Below are 19029 nucleotides of genomic sequence, written 5' to 3' on the forward strand. Positions count from 1 at the left end.
TTTTCCCTGAGACTGCTTCCTGTGTACATCCTTGCCTAGAAACCAACGGTTAGCAGGGAAGTCTCCTTATTCTCCAGGACTTCTGTACTTCACAGTGACAGTTCTAAGAGGGTACGCAAGGCAGCCACACTAATAGAGATGATGACCCAGTCACCTGACATCCCCACGGCACCTAGAAGCACAGGGCACACACAAATCAAAAATTGGGAAAAACAAAAACAAAAAAACGTGATCTCTGGCAAGGCTCTTATATCCTGATCTCTGAGGAGTAGGGCTTGGGTTGTTATGAGAGGTTCCAGGTTCAAGTGAGGCCTCTGCCCCCAGGTTTTAGGACTTGGCTTTCAAGAAAGTGAAAGGATTCAAACCCAAACACACAGAAATCATAGAGCATCCCCCGATTTTAAAACTGGAATTAGGGGCAGCCCAGGTAGCTCAGAGGTTTAGTGCTGCCTTAAGCCCAGACTGTGACCCTGGAGATCCGGGATCAAGTCCCATGTCTGGCTCCCCGTATGGAGCCTGCTTCTCCCTCTGCCTGTGTCTCTGCCTCTCTCTCTCTGTCTCTCATGAATAAATAAATAAAATCTTAAAAAAAAAAAAAAAAAAAGAACTGGAATTAGGGGCACCCCAGGCTGTTTAGTGGTTTAGGGCCGCCTTCAGCCTAGGGCATGATCCTGAAGACCCGGGATTGAGTCCCACATCAGGCTTCCTGCATGGAGCCTGCTTCTCCCTCTGCCTGTGTCTCTGCCTCCCTCTGTGTCTCTCATGATTAAAATCTTAAAAAACAAAAACAAAAACAAAAAAAACCTGGTATTAATCAAGAGAATCACCTAAAAACAAAAGAACAAAACTATAAGGACTGGTGCAAAAATGTCTAAATTTTGGGTGCCTGGGTGGCTCAGTCAGTTGTGTGTCTACCTTCAGCCCAGGTCATGATCCCAGCGTCCTGGGATTAAGCCCCACATCAGGCACCATGCTATGCAGACAGCCTGCTTCTCCCTCTCCCTCTGCCTGCCACTTCCCTCTGCTTGTGCTCTGTCAAATAAATAAAATCTTTAAGAAAAAAATAAAGTCTAAATTTTGTTCAGATCCATAGAAACCTCTGATGTGTACCATCAGGATATTTAACTAATTCTAAAGAGTATGTTTCAAATGACTTAACTAGTAAGAACAGAAGATCAATTACAGGCTTTCCATGCCAGTTCCACTCTAACTTGCATCTCCAATGACCCACAATTTCAGTACAGAAACTATGGAATCTTCTTTTTTCCTTACTATTTAGAAAGGAACTTTTCTTTATCTTTCGTCAGAGACAAACATCAAGAGACACTCTCTGAATCCCAGAGAACCCTGACAGTGTTTCAGAGACCTTCAACAGGGTTCTACTATGGGTGGGTTTCCAAAGACATTGGTTTCTGTCACACTAATAGATCTTAGAAACACCTGATCCCTCTCTTCCACCTGCACTTCCACATTCCCACTCCCCACACAGCACTCAAAGTGCTCACACATAATGAGGACCGCTTCAGCAGAGGGACAAGGCAGGCCTTCCTACAAAGACAGGCAGGCCTTCCCTGCAACAGTGTTGCCAAGCATTCTTTCTCCTGAAGAAACTTCAGTCTTTGATCTTAGACAGAGGAGGTGCCTACCTGCTGCATCAATTCAGCTGCTTCATCATCCCCGTTGCCCACACCAGGATTCTTTCGCACCACACCCGGGCCAGCCTTAGGGGTTGCAGTAGTTCTGTGTGTTGCAATGGGCCTCTGTGGAGCTGAGAGAGGAGCAGAGCTTTCTTTAAGAGGAGAAATTTCAAGACAAAAAAAAACCCACCAGACAAGAGGAGGCTGTGACCAACTGCCCTCCACAGCTATGCAGTGAAGAGACCTCCTGTAGAGAGCCCAGCATGCAAGACAACATTCCCATGTTTGCCCAAAGTGGTTTTTAACCTGGCAGCAGAGTTAAGTACCAATTTTAGCCACCATCTTTTGTGCTGGAAAGGACTCCCTCTGTGAGGTCTTTTTTCCGCTGGGGTAAAAAAGACTACCATCTGAAAGAGACGCAGTCATTCTGGCGAAGACTATCTTAACCTAGCTCCAACCAAATCCACAAACAGGGCAACTTCGTGAAGCAAAGGCAAACTTCATGCCAGGAGCGAGCTCATGGTCCCAGATGCTGCCAGATACCCAAGGTTTCCCATCTGGAAAGTAAGATGCCCCCCATCTTAGAACCTCAAACTCCTTGGCTTGGGAAGAAAAGGGTGGTAGAGACTGCTCTTACCACTAATGACCTCAAAACCCGCATATTGCTCACCTTTTAGAAGGTGTTTAGGAGGGTTAGGAGAGGAAAGCAGCGCCCTGACTAGGACTTACAGACTTCTCTGTGAGCAGAGCCAAAAGCTGACAAAGTTAAGGAAAAAGGAGTAAAGTTAAAACAATCAAGAATAATTGAGAATGGGCTATCTTGAGGTAAATTTATCGTTCATGATTTTAATCATTTATTTAGCAATTATTTTGTAAAGCCATATATTATGCCAAGTTTAGAAATATCTGATCTTTCTGACACCCCAAACAGTTCAATAACCATAAGGCCTTTCACCCCCAAGTACAGGCACTTCTCCTGGATGATCTCTAGTATACGTTCATCCCCAAAACCAAATGCTTAGTGCAAGTCTCCACTTGCCTGTTACCAGCATCTGAAATATGAAATACATAGGGTTATCTACACAGATCCCCATTCTAGGAAGCTAAGCACTCAATAATTGGTGAAATCAGAACTCTCATACATGCTGCTGATGGGAATGTGTTACGGTGCAGCCACTTTAGAAAACAGTCCGGTGGTTCTGCAAAAGGTTAAAGAGAGGAACCATATACAACCCAAGAATTGTGCTCTACAGCATATACCCTTTAGATTTATGCCCAAGAGAAATGAAAACATAGGCCCACACAAACACTTGTATAGGAATGTTCAAAGTAACATTATTCGTAACAGCTCAGGAGGGGAAACAACCCAAATGATCATCATCAACTGATGAATAAATACAATATAGGGATGCCTGGGTGACTCAGCCAGTTAAGTGTCCAGCTCTTAATTTCAGTTCAGATCATGATCTCAGGGTTGTGAGATCAATCCCCACATCAGGCTCTGCACTGGGCATGGAGGCTGCTTAAGATTCTTTCCCTCTTTCTCTCCCTCTCCCTCTGTCCCCACCCCCCCATTAAAAATTAAAATAAAAAAATAAAACATGGTATAGCTGTACAATGGAGTATTATTTAGCCATTAAAAAAATGAAGTACTGACATATACTACAACATGGATGAACCTTAAAAACATTATGCTAGGGCAGCCCGGGTGGCTCAGCGGTTTAGCACCACCTTCAGCCCAGGGCCCGATCCTGGAGACCCAGGATCGAGTCCCATGTTGGGCTCCCTGCATAGAGCCTGCTTCTCCCTCTGCCTGTGTCTTTGCCTCTCTCTGTGTCTCTCATGAATAAATAAAATCTTAAAAAAAAAAAAAAATTACACTAAATAAAAGAAGCCAGATACAAAGACCACATATTCTATGATTTCATTTGTGTGAAATGTTCAGAATAGGTAAATCCCCAAATAAAGTGGATTAGTGGTTGCCCAGTGTTGGGGGATAGGGGGAGCTGAGGGAAAATGGGAAGTGACCACTTTGGGGCACATACAAAGTTTCTTTTAGGAACTAATAAAAACATTCTAAAATTGGTCATGGTGAGGTGCCTGGGTGGTTCAGTGGTTAAGCATCTGCCTTTGGCTCAGGGTGTGATCTCAGGATCCTGGGATCAAGTCCTGCATCAAGCTCCCTGCAGGGAGCCTGCTTCTCCTTCTGCCTATGTTTCTGCTTCTCTGAGTCTCTCAGGAATAAATAAATAAAATCTTTTAAAAATTTAAAAATTTAGGGCAGCCCGGGTGGCTCAGCAGTTTAGAGCCGCCTTCAGCCCAGGGCCCAATCCTGGAGACCCAGGATCGAGTCCCATGTCAGGCTCCCTGCATGGAACCTGCCTCTCTCTCTCTGCCTGTGTCTCTGCCTCTCTCTCTCTATGAATAAATAAAATCTTTAAAAAAAATTTTTTTAATTTAAAAATTAATTTGGAAAAAATAAATAAATAAATGAATAAATAAATAAATAAATAAATAAATAAATAAAAATTAATTTGGTTGTGGTGATAGTTGAACATATCTGTGAATATATTAAAAAGAATCAACTGTACATTTTAAATGAATGAATTATACAGCAAGTGAATCATACCTCAACTCCTTGGCTTGGGAAGGAGCCACATCTCAATAAAGTTATGAAAATTAAAAACTATGCAGGGCAGCCCTGGTGGCTCAGCGGTTTAGCGCCGCCTACAGCCTAGGGCGTGATCCTAGAGACCCAGGATCGAGTCCCACGTCGGACTCCCTGCGTGGAGCCTGTTTCTCCCTCTGCCTGTGTCGCTGCCTGTCTCTGTGTGTGTCTCTCATGAATAAATAAATAAAATCTTAAAAAAAAAAAAACGAAAAAAAGAAAACTAGAAACTATGCAATGTCTCTCTCTATCTAGCAGACTACTATGGGATCTTAACTATATTCTTTGCAACTTCTGGAAAAGGAGGAGTTAACATCTGCAGAACATCTGCCCTGCCCCTAGGTATACATACGTTCTATGAATACACAACTGCAAAAGAGGTTTTGGGAAATGTACGAGGCCAAAACCTTTTTTTTTTTTTTTTAAGATTTTATTTATTTATACATGAGAGATACAGAAAGAGAGAGAGGCAGAGACACAGGCAGAGGGAGAAACAGGCTCCATGCAGGGAGCCCAATATGGGACTCGATCCCAGATCTCCAGGATCATGCCGTGGGCTGAAGGCAGGCACTAAACCGCTGAGCCACCCAGGTATCCCGAAGCCAAAACCTTTTAGAGACGGTCTCTAAAAACTGTCTCCCAGATTCTGCTGGCATCACAGCAAGCCAAAGCCACTTCTAAGCATCTCAAATTCTAGGGAGGGCAGAGAAGCCATAGTAAGCACAAGAAGCTGGTCTGCAGACAGGATGATGATGCAGAGGGCCAAGCATAGTCCCTAAGAGACCTAGAAAGCTCCTTCAGTTCCTGGGGGTTCAGGTCTGGTTGTAACTTCCCATCTCAGGGCCCTGTGAAAAGTCTTTGCGTTCAAACTAAAGCTCTCTTTTGCAAGCTAACTGAGGAATTTCTATCCCATACAACTAAAAAGTACTGGCAAAATTAAATTACATAAGTAATTCATTCAGGTCTCAAGAACCTCCCCCCTCTGGGGAAAGTACTGAAATTCCCATTTTACAGAGGAAGAAACTGGAGAAGAGATGAAGTACTTACACAGGGCTACAAAGACCTAAGAACAAACACAGGTCTGCCTGATGCCACAATCCATGCTCCTGCCACATGGCTGGGATTGTGCTCCTTCATCTCCCTAAGCCTATGGCTGCTCAAAAAACCTCCAGATGAAGGCTGAATGCACAAATGACTGAATGAATACTCAGAATACTATTATTTGGAAATGGTGTTTTTGTTTTGTTGTTTTACCTGCACTGCTAGAGCTGAGAGGTTTCTTCGGTTTGTTCAGAGCTGGAGCAACAAGGGAGGGAGCCACTGCAGTTTCTTGACCTTGTCTGGCAGCTACAGGGTCATAGTCTTTTCCATCATAGTTTGCATCAAAAAACTTCTTGAACCACTGAACAAATTCAAAATTGTCCTGAAACTTTCCTTTTACTAATTTGTCCACAGGAATTATCTGCAGAAAAATATCAAGACTATTTAGCCCAAAGCAAGAGGTTGTGGCAAGCATCATACGTGTCCATGCATCAAATCAGTATAAAGCTCTGCCAAAAGGAGAAAAAAAAATTTTAGAGGCAAGAACTTAGTGCTAAGTAAGTAAGCCCCTGAAAGTTTATAGAGCAAGTTTCATTCATTTGCTTTCCACACAGTACTCAGACCTGTCAACCCCCCTCCCAGTCCATCAAAAGGAATCAGAAATGTAAAAGAACAAGTATCATATATTAGTCACATACACACATCCAAACACATGGTAAGACATGTCATTCCACTATAAAGAGGAAATCTCACATGCAACCTACACTGCCATAGTGCCTGTCACAAAGAATGAAGCCCAGGGCACAAACCAATCCCAGATATCTGTCTTGTCAATCACATTCCAATAAAGCTGGAGGAAAAAATTCATCCAGAAAAAAAAAAAGGGGGGGGGGGGATTCTGTCTTAAAAATAGGTCAAGGGACACCTGGGTGGCTCAGTGGTTGAGCGTCTGCCTTCTGACTCAGGGCATGATCCTAGAGTCCCAGAATTGAGTCCCATATTGGCCTCCTTGCATGTAGCCTGCTTCTCCCTCTGCCTGTGTCTCTGCCTCTCTCTGTCTCTCATGAATAATCTTAAAAAAAAAAAAAAAAAAACAGGTAAACAGGTCAAGATACATAAACCTGTCCCAGAACAGATTTCTACAAAATGGTATGTTTTTCAAGTACTTCCAATCCCATTAAAATACAACCCTGTCAACTTTTTTATTGTACAAGGATACCTGTTATCAGGTATTACCTCAAATTATTGGACTGTTCACCAGAATTTAACTATCTTTAACTCTTCTAGGATTCTAACTGCAATGGTATTTTTATAAAAAAGAATATATGTGGGGCAGCCCCGGTGGCACAGTGGTTTAGCGCCGCCTGCAGCCCGAGGTGTGATCCTGGAGACCCGGGATCGAGTCTCATATCGGGCTCCTTGCATGGAGCCTCCTTCTCCCTCTGCCTGTGTTTCTGCCTGTGTCTCTCTCTGTGTGTCTTTCACAAATAAATAAATAAAATCTTAAAAAAAAAAAGAAAATATAGTCATGAATGCTTTAAAAAAAAGAATATATGTAATATTCTGAACTATATCTACCCCTTGGAGCAAATAAATACAATTTTAAGAAATTATTTTGTATGATACTGAAATGCTTATTAACAAAATGTTATCTGGAACTCACTTCTCAATAATCTGGGAGTACAACAGATAAGGTTAAGGGAAATGGAAAAAAACTGGTCATGCTTTCATAATCCTTGCGGTACATAAAGGATCACCACACTATTCGCTCTTGTATGCTTTATAAATTTTCCTTGTTCTTAAAATAAAATACAACTCTATAAAAAGAAAAAGTACTGCACATAAACTATATCTAGTTTAAACTATGACTGGTGCCTAAATGATATTCGTTCAATACAAAAGCATATTTCATATATTATACAGAGACTAAAATAAAAGACTGATTTCAAAGTAAATACAGAACAGATACACCAGCAAGATAATTTAGGGGTGATTACAAGCTTTACTAAAAAACGTTTTCCCTAAAAAATGGCTTAAAAGAATAAACCATTTTGGGGGCACCCAGGTGGCTTACTCAGTTAAGTGTCTTGCTTTTGGCTCAGGTCATAATCCTAGGGTCCTAGGATTCAGCCCTGCATCGAGCTCTCTGCTCAGCCAGGAGCCTGCTTCTCCCTCTCCCCCACCCCCTGCGCTCATGCTTTCTCTCAAATAAAATCTAAAAAAAAAAAAAAAAAAAAAAAAGAATAAGCTATTCTGGGGCACCTGGCTGGTTCAATCAGCTAAGCATCCAACTCTTGATTCTGACTCAGGTCATGATCTCAGGGTCATGAGCAAGAGATTGAGCCCCACATCATGCTCTTACACTCGGCATGGAATTGGCTTGAGATTCTCTGTTCCTCCTCCCTTTCATACGCTTCTCACTCTTAATAAATAAATAAAATCTTTAAAAAAAAAAAAAAAAGAAAGAAACCATTCTAATAGGGTAGGGAAGTACTTAATTTTGCATAATACATTATTTACTAAAACAAAGATAATATTTGTCCTAATGAAGCTTGGTAGACTATGTTTCTGGTATTTTCAAATATCTTTAATGGCAAAAGGGAATCTGCCAGCACACATAAGGGATCTTCCTTGAACCCTACTATAAAATCAAGTATTTAGAATCTTCTCTATTAGAACTACTTATTCTACCATATGGTATGCTTTACAGAAGTAAACCCAGAGATAAGAAGGATTGGATCTCAAATTAATAAACATTAAACATTATTTTTAAAAGAAAAATTGTGAGTATAGATTTACAGGCTGATTCCTCCAGATACTAATAACTTCAAAATAAAGGAAGAAGACAGCAAGGGAACTGGGGGTAGGAGGGTACAGGGAAATGCTGCTCCCAATAAATTCTATTTTACCTGGAGAAAAGATGATATAACTTGGCGAGGCAGGGGGTAGAAAATGTCCAAAATTATAAGCCAGCATCTACATCCTTAGTAACAGTTACTAATTAAGAAACAACCAAAGGAAAGAATAAAATTTACTTACTTTGTCAACACCCATTCTCTTAAAACCTGCTTGTAGTATTTTGAAGTTCTGGATGTATTCATGCTCTAGTTTAGCCTGGAATTTCACTTTCTTCAAGGCAATGGAGCCAGGGAATAGCATGTCCATAAACTGACAATAGGCAGCCCCTGAATGAACAAGAGAAGAATAATACACACACTTAGGACATTAAAAACTATTATTAGAAGCGTCGCTGCTGTTGCCACTACCACCACCACCAGCCAGCCACAGTCATGCCGAAACACAAGTTCTCTGTGGACATGTGAAGGATGCTCTAACGCAGTCAGTCGGGTGCTCAACAAGCTGGAAGGAGTTGGGTTTGACATTGACCTGTCCAACAAAAAGGTCTGCATCAACTCTGAGCACAGCATGGACATTCTGCTGGAAACCCTGGAGAAAACAGGAAAGGCCGTTTCCTACCTTGGCCCCAAGTAGTGAGGGCCTGGACCCCTGGGCCCATGATGGACCAAAGGAAGCAGGACGCTGATCCTCTCCTGACTTCAAGACAGACCTGGGGTCTGGCAGTCCTGCTCAGGATGGCAGTTCCTAACAGAGACCCTCACTTGCCCTGCTCCTCCCTAGCTTCCCTGTAATAAAGTTGAGCCACTTTTGCTGGAAATAAATAAATACATACATACATACATACTATTATTAAAAAAGCAGGATGAACTGGGGTGCCTGGGTGGCTCTGAGCATCTCACTCATGATTTCAGCTCAGGTCATGATCTGAGGGTCATGAGACAGAGCTAACCTCAGTCAGGCCCCACACTCAGCACAGAGTTGGCTTGAGATTCTTTCTATCCCTCTCCCTGCTTCTCCCCAGCCCTGCACTCTCTCTCCAAAGTAAATAAATATCTTTAAAATAAATAAAGCAGGATGAACTTCTACCCAAACCTACTTAACCCACATAGAATATAAAATGTTGTAAAGTGGACCTATACTGGGACACCTGGCTGGCTCAATCAGTAGAGCATGGGACTCTTTTTTTTTTTTTTTTAAAGATTTTATTTTTTTATTCATGAGAGACAGAGAAAGAGAGAGAGAGAGAGAGATGCACAAAAACATAGGCAGAGGGAGAAGCAGGCTCCCCACGAGGAGCCTGATTCGGGACTCTATCCCGGTACCACGGGATCATGACCTAAGCCAAAGGCAAATGCTCAACCGCTGAGCCACCCAGGCCTCCCAAGCCACCCAGGCCTCCCAAGCCAAGACTCTTGATCTTTGTCTCATGAGTTTCAGCCCCATGTTGGGGGCAGAGTTTACTTAAAACAACAACAAATTAAAAATAATAATAATGTGGACCTATAAAACCCAAAGCTTCATTACCACTTAATGTCAAAATAATTTCTCAAAATCTATAATGAGACTGGTTTCACCTAAGTCTAACATACCTCCAATTTGGAAGCCTGTGATGAGGAGAGAAGAAATGTTTCTAGGAAATTTTAAAACTTTGTAAGAAACTAGCATGACAATAAAATCACTATGAAGAAAAACCCCTAGAAGAGAAAAAAGGGAAACAAGTGACTTCGTCCGATTTTTTGCAAGGACACATCCTCTTGCCCACTGGCAGTAGGGATTTCCCAAGTATTTCAAAGATCTATCCTCTGACCAAGGTTAAATAAATGTTTTTCTAAGATGTCTGTCTCCCTGAGGTTTTACACATCTAAATAAACTTAACCTATCAGTTTATAAACAAAGTTAAACAGAAGAAATTTTTGTGTTCCTCTATTTAATTTTATTTTAAAGGCAACTATAGAAAATTATCACATATATCTCATCCCATTTGCTTTCCAATTCCATTCCCTCCCCGCACAAGCCCATTTTTTCCCCATCTCCGTTCCTAAGAAGTATTTTCTTGGTGTTTAAAATTTCCATGAATGTTATTTCTCTAATGCCTACTGAACTACAGTCTCCTAATACAGGGCAGGCTTCACTGCACTTACTGCCCTTGCAGGGCTAATGTGCCAAAGGAAACAGCCAGGGAAGGAGGCAAGAAATCCAGTGACTAAGCAAAAGGTGTTCTGCAGAATGAGACTGCCATCATATGCATATTCAATTTAATTTAAATCAAACCAATCTGGCTCCCTGCCAGTTCTAGCATAAACAGTGCCATTATCATTATTTTTGGAAAGATGCAAAGAGCAGAAGCACTTCAATGATCAAAAACATTCTGAGTAGAAAGAAGCATCAGAAAGTAGAAGCCTGGTTTTTGAGGTGCCTGATTTACTTCCTCACCCAACAAAAATATACTGAAAAAATTCTAGGTACCAGGCACTGAATTAGCAATATTTATATTTTTAAAATAGGGACACTGGGATGCCTGAGTGGCTCAGCGGTTGAGCATCTGCCTTTGGCTCAGGGCATTTTCCCGGGGTCCTGGAATCGAGTCTCACTTCGGGCTCCCTGCGTGGAGCCTGCTTCTCCCTCTGCCTGTCTCTCTGCCTCTCTCTCCGTGTCTCTCATGAATAACTAAAACCTTTAAAATAAATTAAATAAATAAATGAATGAATGAATGAAGAATGAATGAATAAAGATAGGGACACTAATAGCTTCCTAAATTCTAGAGGACAATGACCCAGTTTCTCTAACAAACTAATAGGGATTGAGCCCTGCATCAGGGCTCCCTGCTCAGCGGGGAGTCCGCTTCTCCCTCTCCCCATCCCCCAACTCATTCTCTCTCTCTCTAATATATAAAATATCTTTTTAAAGGGTAGTTTGTGGGACACCTGGGTGGCTCAGCAGTTGAGCGTCTAACTTTGGTCTGGGGCGTGATCCTGAGGTTCCAGGATCAAGTCCCATGTCGGGCTCCCTGCATGGAGCCTGTTTTTTGTCTTTAAAGATTTTATTTATTTATCCATGAGAGCCACGGGGGGGCTAAAGGCAGCACTAAACCGCTGAGCCACCAGGGCTGCCCTGTGTTCTGATTATAAAAGTAATATTTATTGAGGTGCCTGGCTGGCTTAGTCAGTGAAGCATATGACTCTTGATCTCAGAGTTGTGAATTCAAGCCCCATGTTGGGTGTAGAGTTTACTTAAAAATAAAATATAAAGTTAAAAAAGAAAATAATATTTACCGTAGCACGTGATTGAATATTTAAAAAATAGAACGCATTTAGTACCACCACCCAGAATTGGCCATTACTGAGTCATTTTTAATATACAAAACAGTAATTTCATACGGTTTAACCTGATACATTATGTTTTTTTTTGGTTATCTGTGCTATATAGATAGTAAAATGGCGGGATCCCTGGGTGGCGCAGCAGTTTAGCGCCTGCCTTTGGCCCAGGGCGCGATCCTGGAGCCCCGGGATCGAATCCCACGTCGGGCTCCCGGTGCATGGAGCCTGCTTCTCCCTCTGCCTGTGTCTCTGCCTCTCTCTCTCTCTGTGACTATCATAAATAAATAAATAAATAAATAAATAAATAAATAAATAAATTTTAATAAAAAATAAAAAATTTTAAAAAAGATAGTAAAATGGCTATTTTTATATGAAGATATTTAATTAATTAATTAATTTTTTAAAACTTTGACAGATGTCCATTTCTTTTTTTTTTTTAAGATTTTATTTATTTATTCATGCGAGAAAGAGAGAGGCAGAGACATAGGCAGAGGGAGAAGCAGGTTCCATGTAGGGAGCCTGATGCAGGGCTCGATTCCAGGACTCTAGGATCATGCCCTGAGCCAAAGGCAGATGCTCAACCGCTGAGCCACCCAGGTGTCCCAAGAACTGTGGTGATTCTTAAAGCAAGCTTTTTTCTGAGAAGCAGATGACTGCTGTTTTTAAGTGGCTTTGATTGACTTTTGCTGGAATTCAATGGATGGCTTGAGAATAGTGTGTATTTAGTAAATGCACATTATTTTGCTATTCCAGAAAAACATCCTTCATGTGTAAAGCAGTGCTGTGGGTATAGATGCCTAACAGATTATCTTCTGTGTATGCATGTACACATGTTTTGAATTGATTTGTACACATCAGGATCCAAACAAGAGCTATACATTACAATTAATAAATTATGACTTTAAAATCTCTTTTAAAATATAACAGGGGGGATGCCTGGGTGGTTCAGCAGTTGAGTGTCTGTCTTTGGCTCAATGTGCGATCCTGGGGTTCCGGAATTGAGTTCTGCATCAAGTTCCCTGTGAGGAGCCTGCTTCTCCCTCTGACTGTGTCTCTGCCTCTCTCTCTCTCTCTCACTGCATCTCTCATGAATAAATAAATAAAATCTTTAAAAAAAAAAATCAGAACACAGAAAAGGGACACCTGGGTGGCTCAGCAGTTGAGCATCTGCCTTTGGCTCAGGATGTGATCCTGGAGTCCCAGGATCTAGTCCCACATCGGGCTCCTTGCATGGAGCCTGCTTCTCCTCCTTCTGCCTACGGCTCTGCTCCTCTCTCTCTCTCCGTGTCTCTCATGAATAAATAAATAAAATCTTTAAAAAAAAAAATCAGAACACTCACAAAAAAAAAAGCAAATATTGAAAAGAGAAAAATCTGGGGCACCTGGGTGGCTCAGTCAGTTAAGCATCTACCTTCAGCTCAGGTCATGATCTCAGGGTCTGGAATTGAACCCCACACATCAGGCTCCCTGCTCAGCAAGGAGTCGGCTTCTCCCTCTCCCCTCCACGTGCGTGTGTGCTCTCTTTCTCTCTCGTGTTCTCTCTCCCTCTCTCTCTCTTTCTCACACACACACACACACACACACACACACAATCTCAAATAAAATCCTTAAAAGAAAAAAAGAAATGAAAAAAATCTATCAGCTGCTTTTCACAAAAGGGCTGAAAACTCCTATAAATGTCCCAACTAGTTACAGAATAGGTTAAAAAGGGGCCTGCCTTCCAGTCTGCCTTAATAACAAAGGCTGACAACACAAGCAGGGTTCCTCTCCGATGGCTGCTGACCCAATAATCTGTGGCAGAATAGGCCCACATAATCCGTGGCCTGAGGATGCAGACAGATGCAGGGCAGGACCAGTTGTATGTTACTGATCACCTACCAAGCCTCACTGACTGCTGTGGCCCCGCCTTACCAAATTCTGTGCTGCAAGGGCATAATGCAACCCCTGCTCCAAAAGCTTACAATACCCCAAGTGCCCTGGCACTCAACTCTTTCAGGTCGAGAGACCCCTGAGAATTAGATGAAAGCTGTAGCCAACATTCTACACATAAGAGACACTTCCCCATCAGAAGACTCCAGGTGTAGAGCTCCCGAAGTTCTAACACAACACACAGGAAACACATTGACTATTAAATGTGAGCATGTTCAGACTTTAGGGAATAGGTGAGGCTTGAGTCATCTTAAAAGATGAATAAAATTTGGAAATAGAGAGCTATGAGGAATCACTAATGCAGTCATTAAAAATCAGCCTCAAGGGTTGCCTGAGTAGCTCAGTTGGCTGGGTGTCTGCCTTCTGCTCAGGTAGTGATCCCAGAGTCCTGGGATTGAGTCCCCACACCCAGTTCCCTGCTCAGCAGGGAATCTGCTACTCCCCCTACCACTCCCCCTACTCATGCTCTCTCTCTCTTTCAAAAAATAAATTAAAATCAGCCTCAAGATGTTTTAACATGGGAAAAATAATCCCTACTCTTTTTTTTTTTTTTTAAGATTTTTTTATTCATGAGAGACAGGCAGAGACAGAAGCAGATTTCCTGCAGGGAGCCCAACACGCTTGATCCCCGGATCTCAAGATCATGACCTGAGCTAAAGGCAGATGCTCAACCACTGAGCCACCTAGGTGCCCCCATTCCAATTTTTTAAAAGCAGGAAACAGGGATGCCTGGGTGGCTCAATGGTTGAGCATTTGCCCTCGGCTCAAGGTGTGATCCCGGAGTCCCAGAACTGAGTCTCTCATTGGGATTCCCAAGAAGCCTGCCTCTCTCTCTCTCTCTCTCTCTCTCTCTCATAAAATTTTTTAAAAAAGCAAAAAAACAAAACTGCCAGGCACATACACGTGCTTGTTACTTAACGTAACAATCTATAAGAGCAACAAACTGGAAAGAAATCAAATGTCCACATAGGGGACTGCTCTCCAAGGAAATTAGAATCTACATAACCTAAAAAAGAGAAAGGAAAGTGGCATCTGATACACTGATATGAAACACCCACTGGCATATTAAAAATGCTACTATCTATGTAAAAAAGGGGAAAAGAGAACACAAAATATGGATGGATGTTTTTGCTTATACATACACTCTCTCTGGAGCAGGAAACTGGGTGGCTGGCTGACAGGGTTAAGGAGGAAATTTTTCACTGTTTATCTTTTTGTTCCTTTTGAATTTTAAACCATTTTCAGACCTTCAGTTATTTCAATATATTCAAAAATAAGACTTGTATATACAGTATATGTCAATTATATCTAACAATTATAGCTAAATACTCAAAGTACAGCTGAAAGAAATGACCTTGGGCAAGTTGTTTAACCTCCCTATGCCTCAGTTTCTCCATCTATAAAATGGAAATGACAGTCCTTACCTTCCAGGTTATATATGTAAAGCACTTTGGAAAGCAACTGGCCTATGATAAATGCTCAAAAAAAAAAAAAGGCTGCATACTGGGATCCCTGGGTGGCACAGTGGTTTAGCGCCTGCCTTTGGCCCAGGGCGCGATCCTGGAGACCCAGGATCGAATCCCACGTTGGGCTCCCAGTGCATGGAGCCTGCTTCTCCCTCTGCCTATGTCTCTGCCTCTCTCTCTCTCTCTCTCTCTCTCTGTGTATCATAAATAAATAAAAATTTAAAAAACATTAAAAAAAAAAGAAAGGCTGCATACTACTGTGGTGCCAGAGAGTGGGGACAGGGGAACCCGTGCCTGGTGAGGCAACTGCTGTGCCAGCAGTGAGCAAACGGAGAAAGGGCTAGATCCAAAACACCCATCAGAAGACATATAGAGCTTGGTGAATTAGTCTCTTTGGAAGCCTGCAACACTGAAAGAATGGTGGAATCATGGCCCAAAATGGAGTATCTGGAAAAGGGAGGTAACAACCTGAGGAGAAAATGAAGCAGAGGAGGCCTGGCTAGCGATGTGGCCACACTCAGAACAGCACGAGCCAAGACTGACTCAAGGGCTCCTACAACAAGCTGAGGAAAGAGGAAATCTAGCATTTGCCAGGGAAGTGTCTGCACACTACACACCTCTCTTATTCTGTGCAGCACAGGAACTATGAAGGCCAGGCTGGAGGGGAGAAGACAAGAAGAGAAGGGAGAGCTGAGAACACATAGTGAGGGCCACTCTACAGGTTCAAAGTACCATGCTGGGCCCTTGGATACACACAGAGGGTCTGAATATGAAATGGAACTGAGGGAATAGAGACTGGTCAACAAAAAGCAACCACATCCCTTTTCTGATACAAGCAATCTATCATCCAAATGAGAGGGTTTTTTCCTTCAGACTACCGTTCCAAAATACTCAATGACTAGCTCTCAAAAACAGGGAGACTATGGAATGGAAATGAATCTTGAAACAAACTGCCAACTTGTCACTGAAAGTTATCCTCACCTTACCTCACAAAAGCCAAGCAAAGGCTTGTTTTACTTTTGGGGCATGCAGACCTGGGCGGGACTGGGCAGGTTCACAATGCTGACAAAACTCAGCCGTTTCATAGGCAACCAGCACATTAATAGTGTAGGACCTCAGAGCTTCACTCTTACAAGTGAAAAACCTATTCCTATCCTTCAAGACTCATGTATCATAGAAAATTCTAGTCAGCTTGATCCTCTGCTCATCAGAGGTAAGACCGGGAGGAACCAGGCACCAGTGTTAAAGGCTACTGGGATGCTGCTTAGGCCTCAGAAAATGCAAGGATCTGAGGAACCTCACCTTCTCTAGGACTCCAACCCCTGGCAGCAGGCCTTCTCCAGGGACATAGTGTCTGTAGCTCATCCTGTTTGGTCTCATACAGAAAATGGAGACCTAGTTTTCTAAACATCAATGTGACACATAACGCAACCATCTACATACCTGGAGAGAAGTCACATACAACTCTCAGAGGAAAACTAGCTATGAATGAATAAAAGTTTGCTTACAAATCACAGTTAAGTGTCCTGCAGGAGAAAAGCACTTTATCCAAGATAAGAAAAATGGCAGGCAGCTTGCAAGGCTAAAATTCTTCACAGGGATTTTTAATGAGACAATATCATTGTATTTAATTGTATGTAATTTACATCTGTTTAACTCTCTTCCAAATGCTTCTTTTAAAAAGACATGATATGGGCAGCCCGGGTGGCTCAGCAGTTTAGCACCGCCATCAGCCCAGGGCGTAATCCTGGAGTCCAGAGATGGAGTCCCACATCGGGCTCCCTGCATGGAGCCTGCTTCTCCCTCTGCCTATGTCTCTGCCCCTCTCTCTCTCTCTCTCTCTCTCTCTCTGTGTGTGTCTCTCATGAATAAATAAATAAAAATCTTTAAATAAAAAATAAATAAAAAGATATGACATGAGAAAAAAAGAGCATGTATGCAGCAGAAAAAGTGTAGGTTCTGTTGTCAGAAAGATCTGGGTTCAAAACCAGGCTCTGTAATGCATAAGCTGTGCCCCACAAGCAGTCTCCCCATCTGTAAAATGAGCATTTGCACACTCCCCTGAGAGATCTATACTCATTTCCAGGGTCTGGCACAGAATCAGTATCTGAGAGTTTTTTTTTTTTTTTTAAAACAGGTAGGTTTAGTCCTACTACCCCAGTTTACAGAAGAGAAACTAGAACATTAAGGGACTCATCTAAAATCACATGGCTCAGAGCAGACTGAAGCCTCTCCATGCCCAGTCCTGACTATCCACAATAGCTTCCTGTCTGAGATAAATCTGGAGCCAGATCATACACATTACCACTTATCTACACTTGAAGAGATTTAGGGGAACCTCGATGGCTCAGTCAGCACCCAATGCTTGATTTTAGCTCCGGTCATGATCTCAAGAGATGAAGCCTGGTGGGGAGTCTACTGGAGATTGTCTTTCTCTCTCTCCCTCTCCTCTGCCCCTCCCCCACCTACCCCCAACAAGCTCTTTCCCTTTCTCTCTAAAAATAAATAAATCTTAAAAAAAAAAGTCTAATTTTGCAATTAAGTAAAATATATTTCAGAGTATATTTATGGAAGAGGTAAATTTTAGGGAGAAAACTGGTGAAAAAGCTAGCTCCAATGAAAAGTGAGATGACCTCATCCCGGTATTAGTCACAAATCACAGGGCAAACAAGTGCTTTAAGAGCCTCAAACAAATGGGGATGTAGTGATGGGACTGAGGAAACAAACTGAGGGAAGGCAGCACAAATCTAAGGCTAACAACCTGTGCCTACAACTAACCTGTGCCCTGCTACAATTAAACTAATGAGAAACTAGCATGACACATGGGCACCATAGTTTCACTATACAACTTCGCATGGAGCCTCCCCATCACCATCTGCAAGTGGAGATTAAACCTCACAGGGGATATAACAAGATGACCAAATGAAACGAAGAGCAAGACTAGGACCCAGCTATAAAATAAGGAAGTTTAAAAAAAAAAAAAAAAGGGAAGTATGGGGGCCTGGGTAGCTCAGTCAGTTAGCTGTCTGCCTTCAGTTCAGGTCATGATCCCATGGTCCTGGGACTGAGCCCTGCATCAGGCTCCTTGCTCAGTAGAGACTGCTTCTCCCTCTGCCCACTCCCCCAAGCTGATGTTGTCTCTCTCTTACTCGCCCTATCTTAAATAAATAAATAAAATAAAAAAATAAAATAGGGGCGCCTGGTTGAGCAGTTGAGCATCTGCCTTTGGCTCAGGGCATGATCCCAGGGTACTGGGATTGAATCCCACATCGGGCTCCCTGTGTGGAGCCTGCTTCTCCCTCTGCCTGTCTCTGCCTCTCTCTTTCTGTGTCTCTCATGAATAAATAAATAAATCTTTAAAAATAAACAAATAAAATAAGACAAAATAAAATCATAGGGGCACCTGGGTAGCTCAGTTAAGTGTCTGCCTTTGGCTCCAGTCATGATCCCAGGGTCCTGGGATGAAGCTTCATTGTCTGGCTCTCCACTCAGCAGAGAGTCTTTCTCTCTTTCTCTCTTTCTCTTTTTCTCTCCCCTCCTCTCCCTCTGCCCCTCCCCCTTGCTCCTCCCCACTCTCTCTCTCAAATAAATCTTTCAAAATAAATAAATAAAATCATTAGTAAATAAATAAATAAATCCAAATGGCACCAGTAAAGGAATAGCCTGGAGAGCGAGTAAGGCATGGGAACTGAAGAACATCAGCTGCTGATCTGTACAAAGGTTCAAGTCTCAATTCTGTTCTTGGGGGATCCCTGGGTGGTGCAGTGGTTTGGCGCCTGCCTTTGGCCCAGGGCACGATCCTGGAGATCTGGGATCGAATCCCACGTCGGGCTCCCGGTGCATGGAGTCTGCTTCTCCCTCTGCCTGTGTCTCTGCCTCTCTCTCTCTCTCTCTCTCTCTCTCTGTGACTATCATAAAAAAAAAAAAAAAAAAAAAAAAATTCTGTTCTTGGTTGTATAGCCCGGAACTTGTTACTCAATTTCTCTAAGCCCGTTTCCTCATCTGTAAAGTAGGGTTAATAAACATCTCTACCTCATGTAGGTATATAGTAAGAATTGCATGAAGCCATATTGGAAAAGTATTTACACGACCCTGGCACCTAAGTGTTCAAT

At 42.4% G+C, this 19029-nt stretch overlaps 1 protein-coding gene and 1 pseudogene across 3 annotated transcripts in view; one reads left to right on the forward strand and one right to left on the reverse strand.

Moving 5' to 3' along the window:
* MAPRE1 (microtubule associated protein RP/EB family member 1) overlaps window positions 1-19029 on the reverse strand; it is a 32226-nt gene that overhangs the window by 6256 nt on the left and 6941 nt on the right. For all 3 annotated transcript variants that reach the window (XM_041733550.1, XM_041733551.1, XM_041733549.1), the window contains exons 3-5: window positions 8386-8531; window positions 5560-5767; window positions 1647-1768 (exon numbers count right to left, since the gene is read on the reverse strand). In XM_041733550.1, the coding sequence (XP_041589484.1) occupies window positions 1647-1768; window positions 5560-5767; window positions 8386-8531 (476 nt within the window). The remainder of the gene's footprint in view (window positions 1-1646; window positions 1769-5559; window positions 5768-8385; window positions 8532-19029) is intronic.
* Window positions 8637-9078, forward strand: LOC121478445 (annotated as a pseudogene).

The sequence above is a fragment of the Vulpes lagopus genome, chromosome 18 (assembly GCF_018345385.1).
Source record: "Vulpes lagopus strain Blue_001 chromosome 18, ASM1834538v1, whole genome shotgun sequence".
Classification (NCBI taxonomy): domain Eukaryota; kingdom Metazoa; phylum Chordata; class Mammalia; order Carnivora; family Canidae; genus Vulpes; species Vulpes lagopus.